This window comes from Camelus ferus, chromosome 11, assembly GCF_009834535.1.
Source record: "Camelus ferus isolate YT-003-E chromosome 11, BCGSAC_Cfer_1.0, whole genome shotgun sequence".
Lineage (NCBI taxonomy): Eukaryota > Metazoa > Chordata > Mammalia > Artiodactyla > Camelidae > Camelus > Camelus ferus.
The window spans coordinates 71,107,073-71,123,807 of record NC_045706.1 but is presented as its reverse complement, the minus strand read 5'-3'; the positions used below and the strand labels follow the sequence as shown (position 1 = coordinate 71,123,807).

General features: G+C 55.3%; 1 protein-coding gene across 3 annotated transcripts in view; it reads left to right on the top strand.

Annotated features, from left to right (window-relative positions):
- GALNT2 (polypeptide N-acetylgalactosaminyltransferase 2) overlaps positions 1–16,735 on the top strand; it is a 186,588-nt gene that overhangs the window by 62,992 nt on the left and 106,861 nt on the right. The window contains exon 1 of one of the 3 annotated variants that reach the window (XM_032491848.1): positions 614–776. The exons of the other annotated variants lie outside the window; for them this stretch is intronic. Within the exon in view, the coding sequence (XP_032347739.1) occupies positions 753–776 (24 nt within the window). The 5' untranslated portion in view covers positions 614–752. Of the gene's footprint in view, positions 1–613; positions 777–16,735 lie in introns of those variants that run through there. 3 annotated transcript variants of the gene reach the window in all.

Genomic DNA, 16,735 nt, shown 5'->3' with positions numbered 1-16,735 from the left:
TGGCTGACTGCCGGTGACCCTGCCGTGGAGCTCCGACCGGTGGGCCCACACCTTGTTCCAGAGTTGTCGGGCCGTCCTCTTTGTATTTAACCCAGCGTTTCCAGTGCGCTTCGTCCACGAGGCCTGTGTGTCCCGCGTCCCCTTCCTGGTGGGATTTCTCGCATACGGAGTGGCCTCCTGACCTCTTTCTGGCCCAGACTCACAGTCCCCATCAGAGTACACCCCTCTGAAGAGGGCGGCGTCAGCTTCACAGCACAGACTCGAGGCCCTGCTCCTCCCGGAGACCTGGGCACAGGAGAGTCGCTCAGAGATCGTGGGCCCAGCGTTCTGCTTTGAGGCTCTTCTGAGACCCCTGAAAACCCCGCTCCTTGGGAGCCTCCCGGGACTTGCAGCGGAGCCAGTGGGAGGAGGTTCCTGGTCATGCATTTTACAGGAAACTGGTCCCAGGTCATTCTGCAGAGTGTGTCGAAATAACCCTGGAACCAAGAGCTTTTCCCAGAGCTCAGCCGGCTCCTCTCTGCCTCCTTCCCCTGTGGGCCTGTCTGGCTGGTGCATGGCAGGGAGGCTGGCGTGCAGGGCGAGAGGAGCTGTCAGGGTCGTGTGTTGTTCTGAAATTAAGAGACTTTCCTGGCGACTGAGGGCTGGTCCTTCTCCTGTGCTCAGGCAGACCCCTCCCCGGGCGAGGGCTGCCCAGGTTTCCCTGGCGGAGCAGGCAGCGTGCTCATGGCCGTGGTCAGGAGCTGGGAGCACAGATGCTGGCGGAGAGAAGTCGTCAGGTCAGTCCTGCTGCTCTGGGGCCCCGTCCCTGAAGGGAGTGTGGCCTGGGTCTGGGCCGGGGTGACAGACGCGGCAGGAGGATTTTCCTGGGAGCTGTGATCAGACAGATGTCACCCCACGCTGTCACCCAGAAGGCACGCTTGGTCAGGTGCTGAGGCTGGGGGAGGGGTCTCACACCTCCTCACCTGCAACCTCCCCAGAGGTTGCTTGCTGGTGACCGTCAGCTGGGCAGCCTGCCGCGGCAACCAGGAAGGAAATACTTTCTCTTCCAAGGCCCAGGAGTGGATGTGAATGACTGAATCATTTGCAGAAAGTCCGTTACTCTCTAGTCAAGGGCCCTCCTTGGCTGGAGTGTCCAGAGCCCCCGGCAGGGACACTCATGTCCTGACACGGCCCTGGGTATTTGCCAGCCTTCCTGGGGGCATCCAGCTCAGATTTCAGCCCGGTTAACTGAACACGTGGAAAAGAGGGAGAAGCCAGTGATGAAACAGGACTGGTTCGGGGTGGAGGTAGGGCTCAGCTTTCCTTTTCCTTCATGGATGAAAACTGAAACCCTTTCTCCCTCGACTTCTGGGAAATAAAGGTTTCCTTCAAGTCTTTCAACAGCATCATCATTGTGCCCTCGTGTTTCGGTTGTGCTCTGTTTTACCAGTGGCTGTTCCTCATTCACCCCTTCACCCTCCCTTTTCCCTTTTTCTCCTTGGATTTTGTTCAGCGATGGCTTGATAGAAAGCCCTGCTTGTCACTGCTGACACCTTTCCCCAGTCCTCTGGGTGCAGCCCCTCCATGGTTCCGTCAGCTGCCGGTGATGGCGATACTGAGGGATGGCTCCCAGCACCCACCCTCCGGGGACTCCGGTCTAATGAGACCAACTGGTAGCCTCAGGCTTTTTCTGGCTGCTGTTTACAAGGACCACTGACGCCACTTCCCTTCCCTGATCCGTTTCCTCCCCGTGTGGGGTGGGTAGACTCACCCCCTTGTCTGTATATTTGAAGAAGGAAATGTGGGTGAGAACGCCAGGGTCTCGCTGCTGCATCTGAAGAATCATGATTTAGCGTTGAAGCCCGAGCACTTTTTCCTGTCTGTGTCTTTCTCTCTCTCTTTTTAAAAAAGTTTTTACTGAAGTGTAGTCAGTTTACAATGTTGTGTCAATGTCTGGTGCACAGCATCTGTTTCAGTCACGCATGTACACATATGTTCCTTTTCACATTCTTTTTCATTACAGGTTACCGGAGGGGGAGAGAGTGGGGAGCGATAAACTGGATGTCCAAGATTTGTAGGTACACATTACTGTGTATAAAATAGATAAATAATAAACTTACACTGTACAGCACAGGGAACTATATTCAATATCTTATAGTAACCTATAATGAAAAAGAATGTGGAAAGAAATTTATCTCCGTATATGAATGACTGAAATATGTTGTTCACCAGAAATGGACACAATATTGTAAACTGACTATACTTCAATAAAAAGTTTTTTTAAAAAATAGGTAAGCAACAGGTTTCTACTGTACAGCACAGGAACTGTAATCGTGTCTTTTTGATGAGAGGCGCGTCGTTCTGTGTCCGCTGTCCCCACCCCGAGCTGTGTGGGCCCCGCAGAGACGCCTGCTCTGGGCAAGGCGCACGGTGGTCCGGGCTGGGGGTCCGGCCCTGCCTTCAGCAGTGCTGGCTCCTCCTGCCCTGTGAGGGGAGAATGGAGTATCCTCACTTAACCTGCCCCGTGGATGGCCTGGAAGCAGGTGTGAAAAATCCATGAGCATCAAGCAAAACTGGAACAAACAAAAGAACCCTGTGTAGGTGAGGGTCCCTTTCCATCTGGGTGAGAGGACTTGCTATGTGCCCTTTGGTCTGTGGGTGGGAGCGGAGGGCATGGATGGCTGGTTCTCCACCTCAGAATCGCCAGCAGGCACACTGCCGGGCATCATGGCAGGACCCTGCCCCTCGTCTGTGGCTTCTCCAGGAGAGAGAGAGAGAGTGAAAGCCTTGTCTCTTGGTGGCTCGGCTGCGGAGGTTCCCACCTTCCTCAGAGTGGAATGATCATTGGTGCTGTGGGCCAGGCACACTGAACACCTGCTGCATCTTTGGTTCTGTGGGCCAGGCATGCTGAACACCTGCCAGCATCTTCAGTGCTGTGGGCCAGGTGTGCCGAACACCTGACCTCAGGGTACACTGTAGTTGAACACTGTCCTTTTTTTCCCCCATAAGCTGGAAACTCTCCAGCCTCCCAGTCAGCCCAGAGCTGGTGGGATCGTGAGAAAATGCCCGTGAAAAGAGCAGTGTAAGAGGAGTTCTCTTTGTGTTTGTTTTTTTAAATACACATCTAGGGAAGAAAGAGCAGAGCGCTGAGCCCAGAAACCTGCCAGTGCGTGGACTCGGGGGTAGAGAGGGGACTCCACGATGCCGTGAAAGGAAATTTGGTCTTGTTGCTGTCGGTGAACTCGGGTTCCTGGTGAACCGTTTTGCTTTGGGTTCTAACGTGGAATGGGGCTCCTTAAGCCCCAGGAAGCCTCTCCCCGCCCTGTGGCCGGCCATTCGGGTTGTAGTCACAGACAGGAGTTGTGCAGCCCGGGGAGGGACAGCAGAGATGAACTGGTCCAGCCCTCTTTGGACATCGTGCGACAACCTGGGCCCGGAGAGGCTCTGCTTCCCAGGCCACTGTGTCCCTGCTGCAGCCGGACAGAGCCATCTGCCACTGCACCCTCCAGGGTGGGCCTCCCCACTGGTCTCCAGGCCTCTCTTCCCCCACCCCTGCCAGAGGAGGAGCAGTGGGTTTGGATATATGAGAATGGTTTATCCCTGCCACCCCCATGCCTCCTATTTGGGGACAGCCAAGAGTTAACCACATGACAGTCCCTGCCACGGAGGTTTGGCCCAGAACTTGTGTTTGATTTTGCTCCAGCCGCTCCCTGGTCCTGCCGCCCTGGGTGAGCTCCTTCCACCAGCATCTCTCTGTCCAGCGGTGCCCAGGTGGACCTGATCCGGCCTGTGTGTGCCCGCGGGGACAGAAACACAGTGGCTTGTGACGTCCCTCTGAAGCCTGCTGCCTGTTGCTATAGAAATTCAGCATCGTTAACTGCTGGGGAAAACTTGTCATTTCTCCAGGCGGCGTTTCCTGGAGCGGCTGGCTCCCGCCGCAGGAGGCTTTCCTGTAGATGCGTTACAGTTTCATCCGTCCCCTCCTATGCCCAATCCTGCGTGTGTCAGTGTTTAGATACCATCTTGTTTAGGAACCTCCCCTCAGGCCCCCCTCACCCTCTTCCTCCGGGAGAGGCTGGTGCACGCCTCAGTGATAAATGAATTGTCTGAGTCACTTAGCATAACGCAGAATAGGGCGGCTCTCGGCGATGCGTGCCTGTACCACCCAGTTACACAGTATTTAAGTTTCTTCAGAGGATCACCTGTCTGATAACCAAACGGTGGTGTTGAAGAGAAGGAAAAAAGAGAACTTCTGCTACCCTGGGCCCTTCGTGGTTCTGAAAAGAGCTGTATCCTTATTTCTCTGGTTTTGTGCATCATAGAAGAATTTCCGCGTTCTTTGAAGATGTGTGTATTTTGGAACAAACCACAACCGAAACAAGAGTGCACAGCTATGTAGTTAAAGGTTCTTAACAACATCCTAGGTGATGTGGTTTTTCAAGGGAGGATGGGAGTACATGTGATTTAGGTCCCTCTACAGAAGACTAGCGGGTGCCCGTTTGTTCTGGAAATGTTAGCAGCATTTGCTGACAGTGTGTCACGGAGTTCAGGAAGAGACATTATGCATCATTTAAGGTAGCCACAGGCTCTGGGTCCAGACACGGGGTTCACACCCTGATTGTGCCCCTTACTTTTAGCTTTTAAAACTTTTTTAAATTGTGGTAAAACATTTATAACATAAAATTTACCGTCTTCACCATTTTTAAGTGTACGAGTGCAAGGCATCAGAAACATTCACATCATTGTCCGACTGTCACCACTGTCCACCTCCAGAACTTTTTCATCTCCCCAAACTGTACCTCCGTCCCCACTGAACATTACTTCCCCACCCACCCCCGACTCCCAGCCCCTGGCAACCACCATTCCACTTTCTGTCTCAGTGAATTTGACTCCTCTGGGTCCCTCTTGAAAGTGGAATCATACGGCGTTTGTCCTTTGTGACTGGTTTATTTCCCTTAGCATAATGTCCTCAGGGGCATCCATGCGGGAACATGTGTCAGAATTTTCTTCCGTTTTGAGGCTGAATAACCCCCCGTCGTGCGCACAGACCACACCTTGCTTATCCATCCCGCCTCAGGGGACGTTCGGGGTGTTTCCACCTTGCGGGCTTGTGAGCGGTGCTGCTGCGAACGCGAGTGTCCGCGTGTTTTCGCCTCCTCTGGGTGTGCCCTCAGGAGCTTGGTTGCCTCCTCAAGTGCTATTTGTGCATTTACCTTTCGGAGGAAACCTCCAGACCAGTTTTCACGGTGGCTGCACCGTTTTACATTCCCACCAACAGCACACAGGCTTCCAATGTCTCCATATCACCTCCACCACTTGCTATTTTCTGGGTTTTTTTGTTTTGTTTTGATAGGCTTACTTTGCTTTTTCAGCTTGGCTTGTTGCTTCTTGAGAGAATGAAATGCGTAAACACGTGTAAGGGGTTCAGAGCCTGGTAAACACTGGTAGAGCCTTGCTAAGCAATCTGGGTCAAGTTTGAGGACAGGGAAGCCGAGGAGAGACCCTGACCGCACCTCGGCCTGCCCCTCCTCAGGCCGCCGGCTGAGGGTCCACCCAGCACCGCCTGCCCCGCTGGGACCACGTCCTGAGGGTTGGATAGAATAGTCTTCTCTGTCTCCTGGTCCCCACGTGGTGACAGGCTCTCCTCGTTTTTGGCGAGTGATGTCAAAGGGTCTGTAAAGAGTTTCCACTCTACCGCGAGCGGATTATGTGGGACTCGGAGGACCATTGCACTTGGTGTTTGTATCAGTCGGTCAAGAAAGGCCATGCACTGCTCAGCAAGAGACAGGGCTGTGTCTCAGGACCAGGGACCAGCGGAGGCGGGGGCTTGGGGGACGGGAAGGGGAGAAGGCCAGAGCTGCAGGAGGCAGGGGCCTGGGTGAGGGAGGAGATTCCAGACAGGCTGGGAGGCTGTGGCAGGAGGGCCTTCCCGGACCATCTGCCAGGAAGTGGGGGTGGGGGGTGGGGTGCTCCTGGCCCATCTCCTTCCCACCCCTGCGTGCGCTTCTGTGCCTGCATCACACGGGGTCCTGGGACTCTCCATCTGTGTCTTACGGCAGCCCTTCCCCGCCCAGCCGTCCAGTGGGAGGGGAGCCCTGGGCCTCCGCAGGAGGAGGTCCTGTGGTCAGTGGTTAAGGCGGAGTCTGGAGCAGAGGCTGACTTTACGTTCCATTCCCCCCTTCGTGTGCCTCTGTTTCTCCTGTATAAGGGGGGGGGTCGGTAAAACAGTGCCCGCCCCCTAGGGCTGTTGAGGACCACCCGCGTTCATCTGGGTGGAGCACCTAGGACGCACAGGGCAGGCTCTTTTTAGGTGGGGCTGCATCATGGGGGGAGATAGGCCTTCTGGTGAGTCTGGAAGTCTGGAATTTAACTTCATAAACAGCGCCTTACCTGCTCTGGTCAGTTCCTTCGTGAAGTACATTCGCGTATTGGCTGAATGCTCTCTGGGCACCTGGTGGTCAGTGGCTTCCCTTCCCCCGCCTTACCTGGGGGCCTGTGTCTGCTGGTTTTCGTGAATACTCATAAGTTATCCTTTTAACGTCCAGAGTAGGGATTGGCCTGTCTGCGTTCCGGGAGGAGATGCTAAGTGCGCCCCCCCAGCCCCGCCCCCCCGCCCCCGCCCCGAGCCCTGGCGAGCAGGGCGCCCTGGCCCAGCTGTGTTGGAGGCGAGGGCTGGGGGCAGCCGCCTGTGTGCAGACAGCTGGCAGGGACCACGTGCTGCTCGATGTGGCCCTGGTGTTCCCAGAGGCCAATCCAGAGGCCGAACCCTGCAGTCATCTCTTCGTAGCAGATGCTGAGAATCGGGGCGCCAGGCCACTCTGCCTCGCCACCCAGGAGCCTCGTGACCTGGGCAGGGTCCCCACTTTCTGACTGTCGGTTTCCACTGCTGAACGCTCAGGGGAAGAGACCATCTGACGGGCTCCGTGGCAGGAGCCGTTAATTCCTGGTGAGGGACTCGAGGGGCACTCTGCCCACATGTTGCGGAGGCAACAGGGGTGAGGGATGTGCAGGGGCACAGGTGGCACGGCTCCCCCCCTGCAGGTGACCCTCCTGTCCCAAGAGACACCACGCGCAGGCAGCTGGCGTGGTGTGAACACCGCTATTGCTCTGTAAAGAGATGTAATGGATGCGACGGGACCAAGGAGGGGACCAAGGAGAAAGATGTCTGTCGGCCAGTCTCCTCCAGCTTCACGCCGCACACTGCTTTCCATGTGGGGAAGTGTCAGCCCCACACCCTTCCTGCGGCCTGGCCCGGCGTTCCCAGGCCTCTGCTGTGCTGTGATAACTCAGGGGACATGGTGCCTGCCTTTATCGGTGACACCTCACAGGGGAAGGTCCGTGAGAGTCCCAGACTTTCCAGCTGCGACAGCCATTCACTGATGTTTCTTTTCGGGCAGCATTTGCCCAGTGCTGTGTTCAGCAGGAGACGGCTCTTTTGTGTCTCCTGGGGGATGTGCCTCCTGTCATTTGGGCATTTGTCAGTTACCCAGAGTTTTGGTTTTAGTGGCTTTAACCGCCAACCTTTACATCTTAATCAGGTTAAAAATAGCACCCTTTCAAACAAAGGTGGTGCTTTTTAGAACCTTCAGAAATCTGAGCGCCCCGAAAGCTGCCAGACTGGACCTGACGTACAGAGCGCCACCCGTGGGGGTCTGCAGCCTGACGTCTGCGGGGAGGGGCGTGTGGGAGCAGGGCCAGCTCGGCGTTCTGGCCTGGATCGTGCCGTGGAGCAGGTCGGGGGGTCGGCGTTACTGTGGTGCTTTGGGGCCGCATTTGAGAGGGATGATGACCCTGCTGTGAACGTACAGCTCATTGTTCAGACCGAGTGCTTCTGAGAGGGAAGGCGAGGGGTGAGTCATCACACAGGGACAGTGGCTGGAGATCAAGACGATGGGGTCGCTTGTCTGTAACCAGATGACCACAGATCCAGTGGCCGCCAGGTGAAGGGTGGTCCCCGTTCCTGCCTCTGACACCTTTGAGAAGCGGTGGCTGATTTGCGGCAGGGGGTGCAGTGAGCGTTCCTGAAAGAGTGGTTTCCAGACTTACCGTGGGGGTGATGTGACTGAGTTTATCCTCCGCAGCCTTCAAATGCCTCCCCCTCCGCGAGAGATCTCCGAGTGACGCTGGGCTCCCTTGCTCAGTAACCTGCAAATCCAGGGAGGGAAGGGGCTGAGGGCCCAGCGGCGCCCAGCGGGCCCTGAGGGCCAGGGCGGCTGTCCTGCTGCGATGCTCATCCTGCTCATTCCTTCCTCTCGGTGCGTAGATTGTCAGGGACTGCTGTTTTTCAGAATGTCCGCTCCCCAGCCTCCAGTTGCTTGAGAACAGGCGGGTTCTGTCCAGGGCCTGGGGATCAGACGCCCTGGGGGTGGCCCAGAAATCTGCATTTGAAGGCTCCCCCTAGGGACCCCAAACCTGGAGTCTCTGAGTCAGGCCCAGACTTTCCAACATAGTTTGTTGTGGAAATCTGGTCCTTTCTGCATCCTGTGGTTCCCTGTGTGTCTGGTGTTCGAAGCCAGTCTCCAGCTCCTGTTATGTTCTGTTTTTTGAACATGTGGTGGTGAGTGAGAAAATGCAGCCAGGCTGGTGGTCCTCCGCCCCTCAGAATCCCCTGGGCGTCCTCGGCCTGGCTGTTCCATCGCTGAGCCTGGGGCTCAGCCATTCACGTGTGGATTCTGATCCACGGCCAGTGGGGCTTTGCTCTGTGGTTCTGGGCGCTGCCTTGGGCAGCCCGGCCAGGGGAAGTGGGGTCGTGTCTGCAGGCCCAGGTGGGAAGCTCCACGGAGTGTCAGCTGTCGTCCTGGTGGCAGTGGTTCTGTCCGGACATGGCAAGTCACGTTTGAAGCCAGGTCTCTGTAAGTGACTTAATCACAGAGAAGAGGGCTCCCACCACTCACATTCTCATCCGCCCTCCTCTGGGCAGGTGTGCTGTCAGCATGCTCACCTGTGCGTTTGGGGTACGGAGATGAGCTCCCCGCTGTGTCCAGGCTGCTTCAGGCGCTGGGTGGGGCACGTTTCCGGGGCTGCGTGTGGGGTGTTTTTGCAGGTCTGACCTGCTGGGTCCTTTCTTCTCCTTTGCTCCTCACTGATCTGCAGAGGGTTGTGTTTACTGGCCCAGCTAAAAATAAGCCCTTTTTTCCTTCCTCCTTCTGGGCTAGGAATTTAAAAAGCCAGTGCTTGTACTTCCGCTGTTTGGAGTTGGCCGTGAGAGATCGGTCACTAACCGCGGGCTGGTCATTTCCCCGTTTCTGTCTGGCTGGTTAGGGAGCCCTCGGCCGGGGGGCTCGAGTCTCGACTCCACCCCAGGTCCGCCTGCGACCACCCCTCCTCCTCCAGTCGTTTTCAATAATGAAATCATACATCCGATTCTTTCCTTATGCTGAGAAATCTTTTTAAGTGTTGACTGGGGCCCTTCCCAGCCGGGTTCATAGGAGACCCCGTGTGGTCCTTTTCTGTTCCCGCTTTGCTGCGCATGCCCCGCACGCTGGCCGGAGATGGAGCCCGCCCTGCTGTGGGGGGCTGATGTCTTGGGAAGGAGAGGGGTGCAAACAGGTGGTTGCAGTGCTGTGTGATGGGGCTAAGCCAGCGGGATGGTCGCGCATGAGCAGGGCGATGGTGCGTTGGGACCGAGCTCATGTTCCCTCACGTGCTGTGGGCTGTGCTTGGAAATGGGACTGGGGAGGAGGAGAAGGATTAGACTTGTGCAGGGCCCCGGATAGGGGTGGCTCTGGGCAGCGCTCCCCCCTCCAGCAGCCCTGTGCAGGAAAAGGGGGTGTCAGGGAAGCCAGGGTGGGGGCAGATGGGCCATTAGGAGGGTCCCACAGAGTCCAGGTGAGAGGGCAGACGGGCCTTCAGTGTGGCCGTGAGAATGTGAGGACACAGACCCTGTACCACCGGACGGCTGGTGAGGCGTGAAGTCTGGGATGGGGGTGGGGGACTGATGGGGGTGTCACAGAGTTGGGGGAGGTGGTGGAGATGTTCTGAGATTTGACACCATGCTCAGTTTGGAGGAATTGCTTTTGTACCCCTTTCAGGATGTCACCCCTGGACTGGTAAATACGGCATTTACCCCCAAGCCTCTTCTTCTGGCATTTCCTGGTTTAACTGATCTTGAGTTATAATGATCTCATTTTATTAAAAGCATTGATTGTGGTGAAAACATTTCATAGAAAAACACCTGCTTCGGGGCGAAGGTGAGGTTTTTTTGCTGTGGGCTCACTTTGCGGGTCCCGGACTCCCGGCAGAAACTGCCGGAGAGATCATGTGGGGACCGCAGTGGTGGGACCTGGCGAGTGCCTCTCCCCAGGAGACAAGAGACAGAGCACAGGCTTGTTCTGCAGCGGGCATCTCCCCCTCAGCCCCGAGGTACCTCTTCCCTCTCCCCCCTCCCCTCCCCTCCCCAATTCCCTTCCCTTTTAAAATCTCAGGCCAGGGCCATGGTCTCATTCTCAGCTGGAGCTTGTTGGCTGGTGGCCTCACTGCGCTCCTCTGCAGAGGTCGAGGCTGCCTTCCTCCCCCAGGCAGCACTCCTGCCCTGCCTCCTCCTTCCTCCGCCTCCCGGTGGGCTTCTGTCTCGTGGGGGCGGCTCAGCTTCATGCTGTTGGGGAGCTTGCACTGAGCTGTGTTCTGGGGTTTCGTACAAGTGCTCAGACGCACATGTCCCAGGGCTTCATGGCAAACACTGACCACCACCCTCACCCCTGGTCATCCCTATTCACTCCTGAAACTGTCCCCACTCCCTGGCCGCAGGATAGGTGTCGATGGCAGTAAATACAAGTGTGACCTCTTACCTCCTGAGCGGTGTGCCCAGCCCAGCGGACCCCGGCCTCTTTCCCTATTTTTCGGCTTCCAGTCTTAAAAGACAGAGACAGCGCCCCAGCTAAGGGCTGAGTGGTGGACCAGACATGAAGGCTGCCCACTAGGAGGGAGATGGACCTGGAAGCTGGGTGCTCTGCGCGCTCCCCTGAGAGCTGCGTGCTAACGAGTTCCTTTCCCTCCAGGACACAGTCGGGCCTTCTTTAGACCGTTTCAGCGCAGTCTCAGTGATGGTGGAATCCTCTTCTAGATCTGTGAGCCGGGGTAGCGTGTGCTTGGGCCCCGCAGGACTGGACAAAGCCCTTGTTTGGCACAGGTGTGCCCCCCTCCCACCCTCCTTGCTGCAGAGATGGCCAGACGCCTTGTCCTGCAGACGTGCCTCCAAGCCCAGCCTCTTGCAGGGTCTCCTTGTCTGAGTCTTCTCAGTTGCCTGCTGCTCTCTCACTGGACCTCATGTCTCCTGGGAGGGGCAGTGTGGGGCCCCCGAGGGTACGGGAGCCTCGGTCACGGTGGCCGCCTTGTCACCAGCTTACAGGGTGCCCTTCCATGGGCCATGCCACAGTGCGTGCTGTCGGTGGTTTGAGCCTCGTGTTACTGCGGTGACTCTCGGGTCTGGTGTTGGGGAGAGAGGTCCCGTCCTCCTAGTCATCCTGGGTGGGCCTCTGGTGCATAGGACTCAGCAGAAGGTCAAGGACCCTTGTGTTAGAGGAGTGGAAAAACCACGTGTGTGTGTGTGTGTGTGTGTGTGTGTGTCCTGCCGTAGTGTGCCACCTAGGTCGGCTTACCGAGGTGGGCGGCGGGCTTCGTTTTGGTTTTGTTATTTTATGTCTCAGCCACGTGAATATAAGCAGATCTGTTGCACAATTCTGCATCCAGGCGGGAAGTGGCCGCCAGGCACTCTTCACTGTCAGAATAGCGCAGCGTGGGGCACCCACGGAACCACCTCCTGGTCTTGCCTGCCTCCATAGGATCCGTCGCCCGGGCAGATCGCTGGATTCCCCCGGCAGGGCTTCCCGGGAGGCGTCAGAGCAATCAGTCCTGATGTGTGGGGGTGCCCCTGTGGGCCTCCCACCCTTGGTTTAATCCTTAGACACACTTGGTATCGTGCCGGCCTCTTACCTGAGGATGCTGCGAGGTAGAGTCACAGCCCCCGGGATGGAGGGGGCTGGCCGGGCCTTGAGCCCTGCGAGGCTGGTTTCTCCATCCCAGGGCTTCGGAGCTGGGAGCTGACAGTTTGGGTCCCTCATTCGCTGCCTGCCCACCTCCGTGTGCTTCTTTTCTTTGTATGGAAAATAGGAGAGCCTGAGAGAGACACCCAGAAGAGACGTCTCGGGCAATACATCGTGTCTCCCCAGGGGAGAGACAGAAAGTTGTGTTTGGATAAAACAAACAAAAATCCTCTTTTTTTAAAAAAAAAAAAAAAGTTTTGAACCTGTTTCTGGAAACTACTTTAAGAAGATAAACTAAAACAATAACCTCTGTTTCCTTTGTCCTTATGCTTTGATTTTTTAAAATTTTATGTTTTGTGCTTTTTTGTTTTGTTTTTTAATCACCCACTTTTTGAGGGGGGTTCATTAGGGTTTTTTTTAAATTAATTAATTTTTAATGGAGGTGCTGGGGATTGAACCCAGGGCCTCCTCCACCCTGTGCTTTGTTTCCTTCTGAAGAGTAAAGTTCTCAACGGGAGTCCAGTTCGGGACTGGGAAGGGATGTGCGTCCTGTTTTATTCTGGAAGTAAAGTCTCATCTCCTGTGCGGCATAAACCTTTCCGACAGAGATCTCTTTTCCCTTGGCAGTAGTTTCAGAGTTCTGGGGGTTTTGTTTGTTTTGTTTTGTTTTTTGTTTTTTTGCTTTGTCTTATTTTTGGCCACCCACTCGAGGTGGGGGCGGGGACCTCCAGCCCTCCCCTCCCCCATTCAAGGTGGCAGGAGACTCAGGACCAGCCCAGCCCTTCTCCCATCCCAGGCATCAGCCTTCAGAACTGAGGGGCGTTGCCGCCCGTCTCTGTGTGGTGAGGAATGGAAGCCTGCTGTCCTCTGAGCACAGAGGACCCCATCTTTGCCCTTCCTTCCCCGGGGAATCGGTCCTTGTGGTCTCAAAGCGTCCTGAAGAACACCCCGTCGGGGCCACCGCTCGCACCTGCGGACTAGGCGGCTGCAGTGGGGGTGCAGGTGTGTCTTGTGCCTGTGTGTGGCTTTGTTTAAGGTACACTACCCAAGTTGCTCCTGCAACATTGTATTTTTTCTCTCTGGGAAATACGGGAAATACATTCCGGATTTCATGTGGCCTCTTGGCTTGGATTTAGTGCTTCGTCGGCATGCTGATTACGGGGCAGCTGGCGGTTGCCAGGGCCCTCTTTGTCTTCTCTGTCTGCTCCTCCCGTCCCCTGCCACTCGCAGGGCCTCCAGGACGCCCTCCTGCAGGGAAGAGCGCTGCCGAGGTCCCAGTGGAACCTCACTCCTGCGTCTCTTGCTCTGACTGCTGTTTCCATTCAAACACAGGGCTGCTGCTTTAGATCCGGACCGGAGCAATGGTAGGGGAGGTAAAGGGTCTGGTCGTCCATTGAGGCGCCTCCAGGAAGCCCAGGAGGGTGGCCCTGCCGGAAATGTAAGCTGACTTCAGAGCACAGGATGCTGTGGAGGAGGTAATACCGGGCCCGTGTTTCCTTAATAAAGCACTGAGCCCCTGACCCCGTCCGCCCCTCCTCCAGGCCACTGGGAGGAGGACTTCCGGTTCTATAATTAGCTCAGACGTTCCCGCCCCCTGGGGCGTCTCCCCTGCTCAGCCTGCGCCTGCCTGAGGTTCCTGAGGTTCTTGGATGATCTCAGCTACAGGTGAACAAAAAGAAGGCTTCCTTCTACCTCTGTGGCTCGGGCGTGGGCTCATGGTGTGTAGGTGCAGAGGCTGGAACCTGGAACCTGACTCTTCCAAAGACTAGGGCAGGTTTTTCAAATTGTTAAGTCTCAACCCACTAAGTAGATGGTGGAGCTAACTTAGGAGGGCAGCATCAGTATTTAAAAGAAAAAATAAACAGGAGAGAGGAGATACTAGCACATCGTACACAGTAAAGGGGGTGGCATTGCGTGAAGCTTACTGCATACACGTGTGTGCGTGTGTGTGTGTATATTACACATATTTATTTATTACATGAATTGTGTGCTGCTCTACCTCAAATCTATTTCTTACTGTGGCAAAAAAAAAAAAAGTTTAAAAGCTGCTGGGCTGGCAGTGCATCGCCAGGAGAGGGATAAAGGAGAGATGGTGAGGGAACAGGTAATCTGGCTGATGACACGACCTCTTGGTGGTGTGTGACAGGTGTCGCACTCCTCTCCACCCTTGGTCTGCCCTGCAGACGGCCCCCCGACACCCCGCCTGTCTTCACGGGGCAGCGCCTGTGTTCTGCCCACCTGGCCGCCCTGCACGACTCTCCTGACCCCCGGCTCCCGGGTCTGCTTGCAGGAGGGCGCCTGGCCCGTCTTCCTTATGTCTCAGGCTCCGGCTTCCTTCCCCGTTAACCTGTTCTGTTCCCTTCTTCTGGGCTCTGGTTTCGGGAAAATCACTCCCATCTCCTTGTGCCTTAGGTTTTTGGGGCCACCACTGAGTACAACTTCATACTTGACTAAATGCACTCATTCCTTTTAAATATATTTAAATGAGATAAAATTAAATGAGCTAATGAAACCAAATACGCCTGGTGTCATGCCTGGGACTCGGTAGATAGTCCCTGATTGTCAGTTCTGTTTTTCTTACATGTGAGTGTGTTTCTGTAGTCAGGTTACAACCACAGATGCTCTGAAGTGAGCCAGTTATGGGGGCTCATCCTTACACATTTTAAAGGTCTCCGTTCCTCTTTCTTTCTTTCTTTCTTTCTTTCTTTCTTTCTTTCTTTCTTTCTTTCTTTCTTTCCCTTCTTTCCTTTCTTTCCTTTCTTTCTTTTCTTTTTCCTTTTCTTTCTTTTCTTTTTCTTTCTTTTCCTTCTCTCTCTCCCTCTCCCTCCCTCCCTCTCTCCTTCCCTCCCTCCCTCCTTCCTTCTCCCTGAGTACATTTTGATTCCCAGTGTGTGTTAGGGAAAGAAAGGAAAAAAAAAATCCCCAAATCCTTTCTACGTAGAAACAAGCATCACAGTGACCTTGGTGTTAATTTACCAGGTCCTTTCAAAAAACAATCCGCTGAGATCGTCCAGTTGTGTCTGAGGACGCCTTCTAATTCATCAGTCATCAGGCCCCCCGGTGCCCTCCCGGGCCTCCCCCTCCCCTGCTGTCTTTTCACAAATCCAGCCCAAAGATCTGAGTCTTGAAAAGTTTCTTTTGTGGGACCCAGTGAGCTCAGCCGTCTGGCCATGGTCCTCTCCCTACTCCCGAGAGATGGATTACAGCCTTTGTCCTCGCTGCCCGGTTCCCCTGGCTCGCCAGCAGCAGTGGGGTCCTGGGGCCTCCATCCGGTGGCCCTTAGCATTCACTGGCTTTCCTTCACAGGGGCTGGTGGAGTTGATACGTTCGTGAAAGCCACTGGTGCCCAGGCCCGCTTCCCAACTTTTATGCAGATTTATCGTATGGGCCTGTCTGCCTGGGTGTCTATCTTATAAAGACTCAGAAATGGTTTCTCTTTTCACCCATTATTTAGAGAGAATAATACGTCTCTGTCAGATTAGCTTTTTGGAGGCTCGGAGCCTTTTGAAAAGCGCTTGCATAATCAGAGCGTCTGTTGAGCTGAGACGCCCGAGAGCTTACCCAGTGGGCACCGAGGGTGTGCATATTGTATGTTTGAAATATTTGGCTGTTTGGTCCCATCAGAAACCAGGCTGCCACACCCTGTGCTTGGAGCCAAGATGCGACTCAGAGGCACACTGTGGGTGATCACATTTTCCTCCGCGGGGGACACTTCCTTAATGGAGAAGGACCATGGGCCCATCTGCACACGAGCCGCTCCACCTTTCCCCGGAACAGTCTTCAGTCAGGTGGTCGTGAACAGATAGCACCCGTCAGCGGGAAAGCCAGAGGCTGAGCGCGAGGTGTCCCGGCCCTTCTGTCGTGTGCTCTGTCCCTGCTGCGAAATCTCTGGGGCAGAGAGAGTGTTGTCGGTGTCCTTCCAAAAAACAAAGGTGTGGGAGACCTACCCCCAGTACCTCAGAACGTGACCTCATTTGGAGGCAGGGCCTTTACAGGGATGATCAAGTTAAAATGAGGTCACTGGGGGGATGGAGTATAGCTCAGTGGTGGAGGGCACGCTCAGCTTGCACAAGGTCCTGGGTTCAGTCCCCAGCACCTCCTTTAAGATAAATAAACAAACCTAGTTACCACCCCCTGCCAAAAAAAAAAGAATGAGGCAAAAACATAAATTGAAAAAGAAGAAAAATGAGGTCATTAGCGTGGGCTCGAATCCGATACGACTGGTGCCTTATGAAAAGGGGACTTTGGACCCAGGTACAGACACACACGGGGAGGCCACGTGAAGACACGGTGGGGAGAGGGCTGCCAGCAAGCTACAGAGAGGGCCTGGGGCTGACCCCCTTGCGCCTTCAGAGGGCGCGTGGCACTGCCCGCACCTTGACTTGGGGCTTGTCTCCTCCAGAATCAAGATGATAAACTTCTGTGGTTTAAGCCACCCAGGCTGCATTGTTATGGTGGCCCCAGCAAACTCACTCAGGTGCTCTTTGTCAGTTTATTATGAATTGACTTTATCCAAGGTTTTAGCGCTTGGCGTGCTGCTCCAAGACCCCTCACTGCTGTGGTATTTAATCACTAGTACCTAAAAGACTTTCTGTGGCCTCGCAGGGTCTGTGCCAGGTGGGGCCTAGTTTGGGGCTTTCCTTTCCAAGCATCAGGGCCCTCCCCATAGGGCTGGCCCTCCGCCCCGTCCTCCTGAGCGTGCACTTCAGTGCAGGTGTGAGCCTTCCCCAGGTCCGTGCCTTCCCTCCTGTCTGAGAGGGTCACTCTCCCCGACA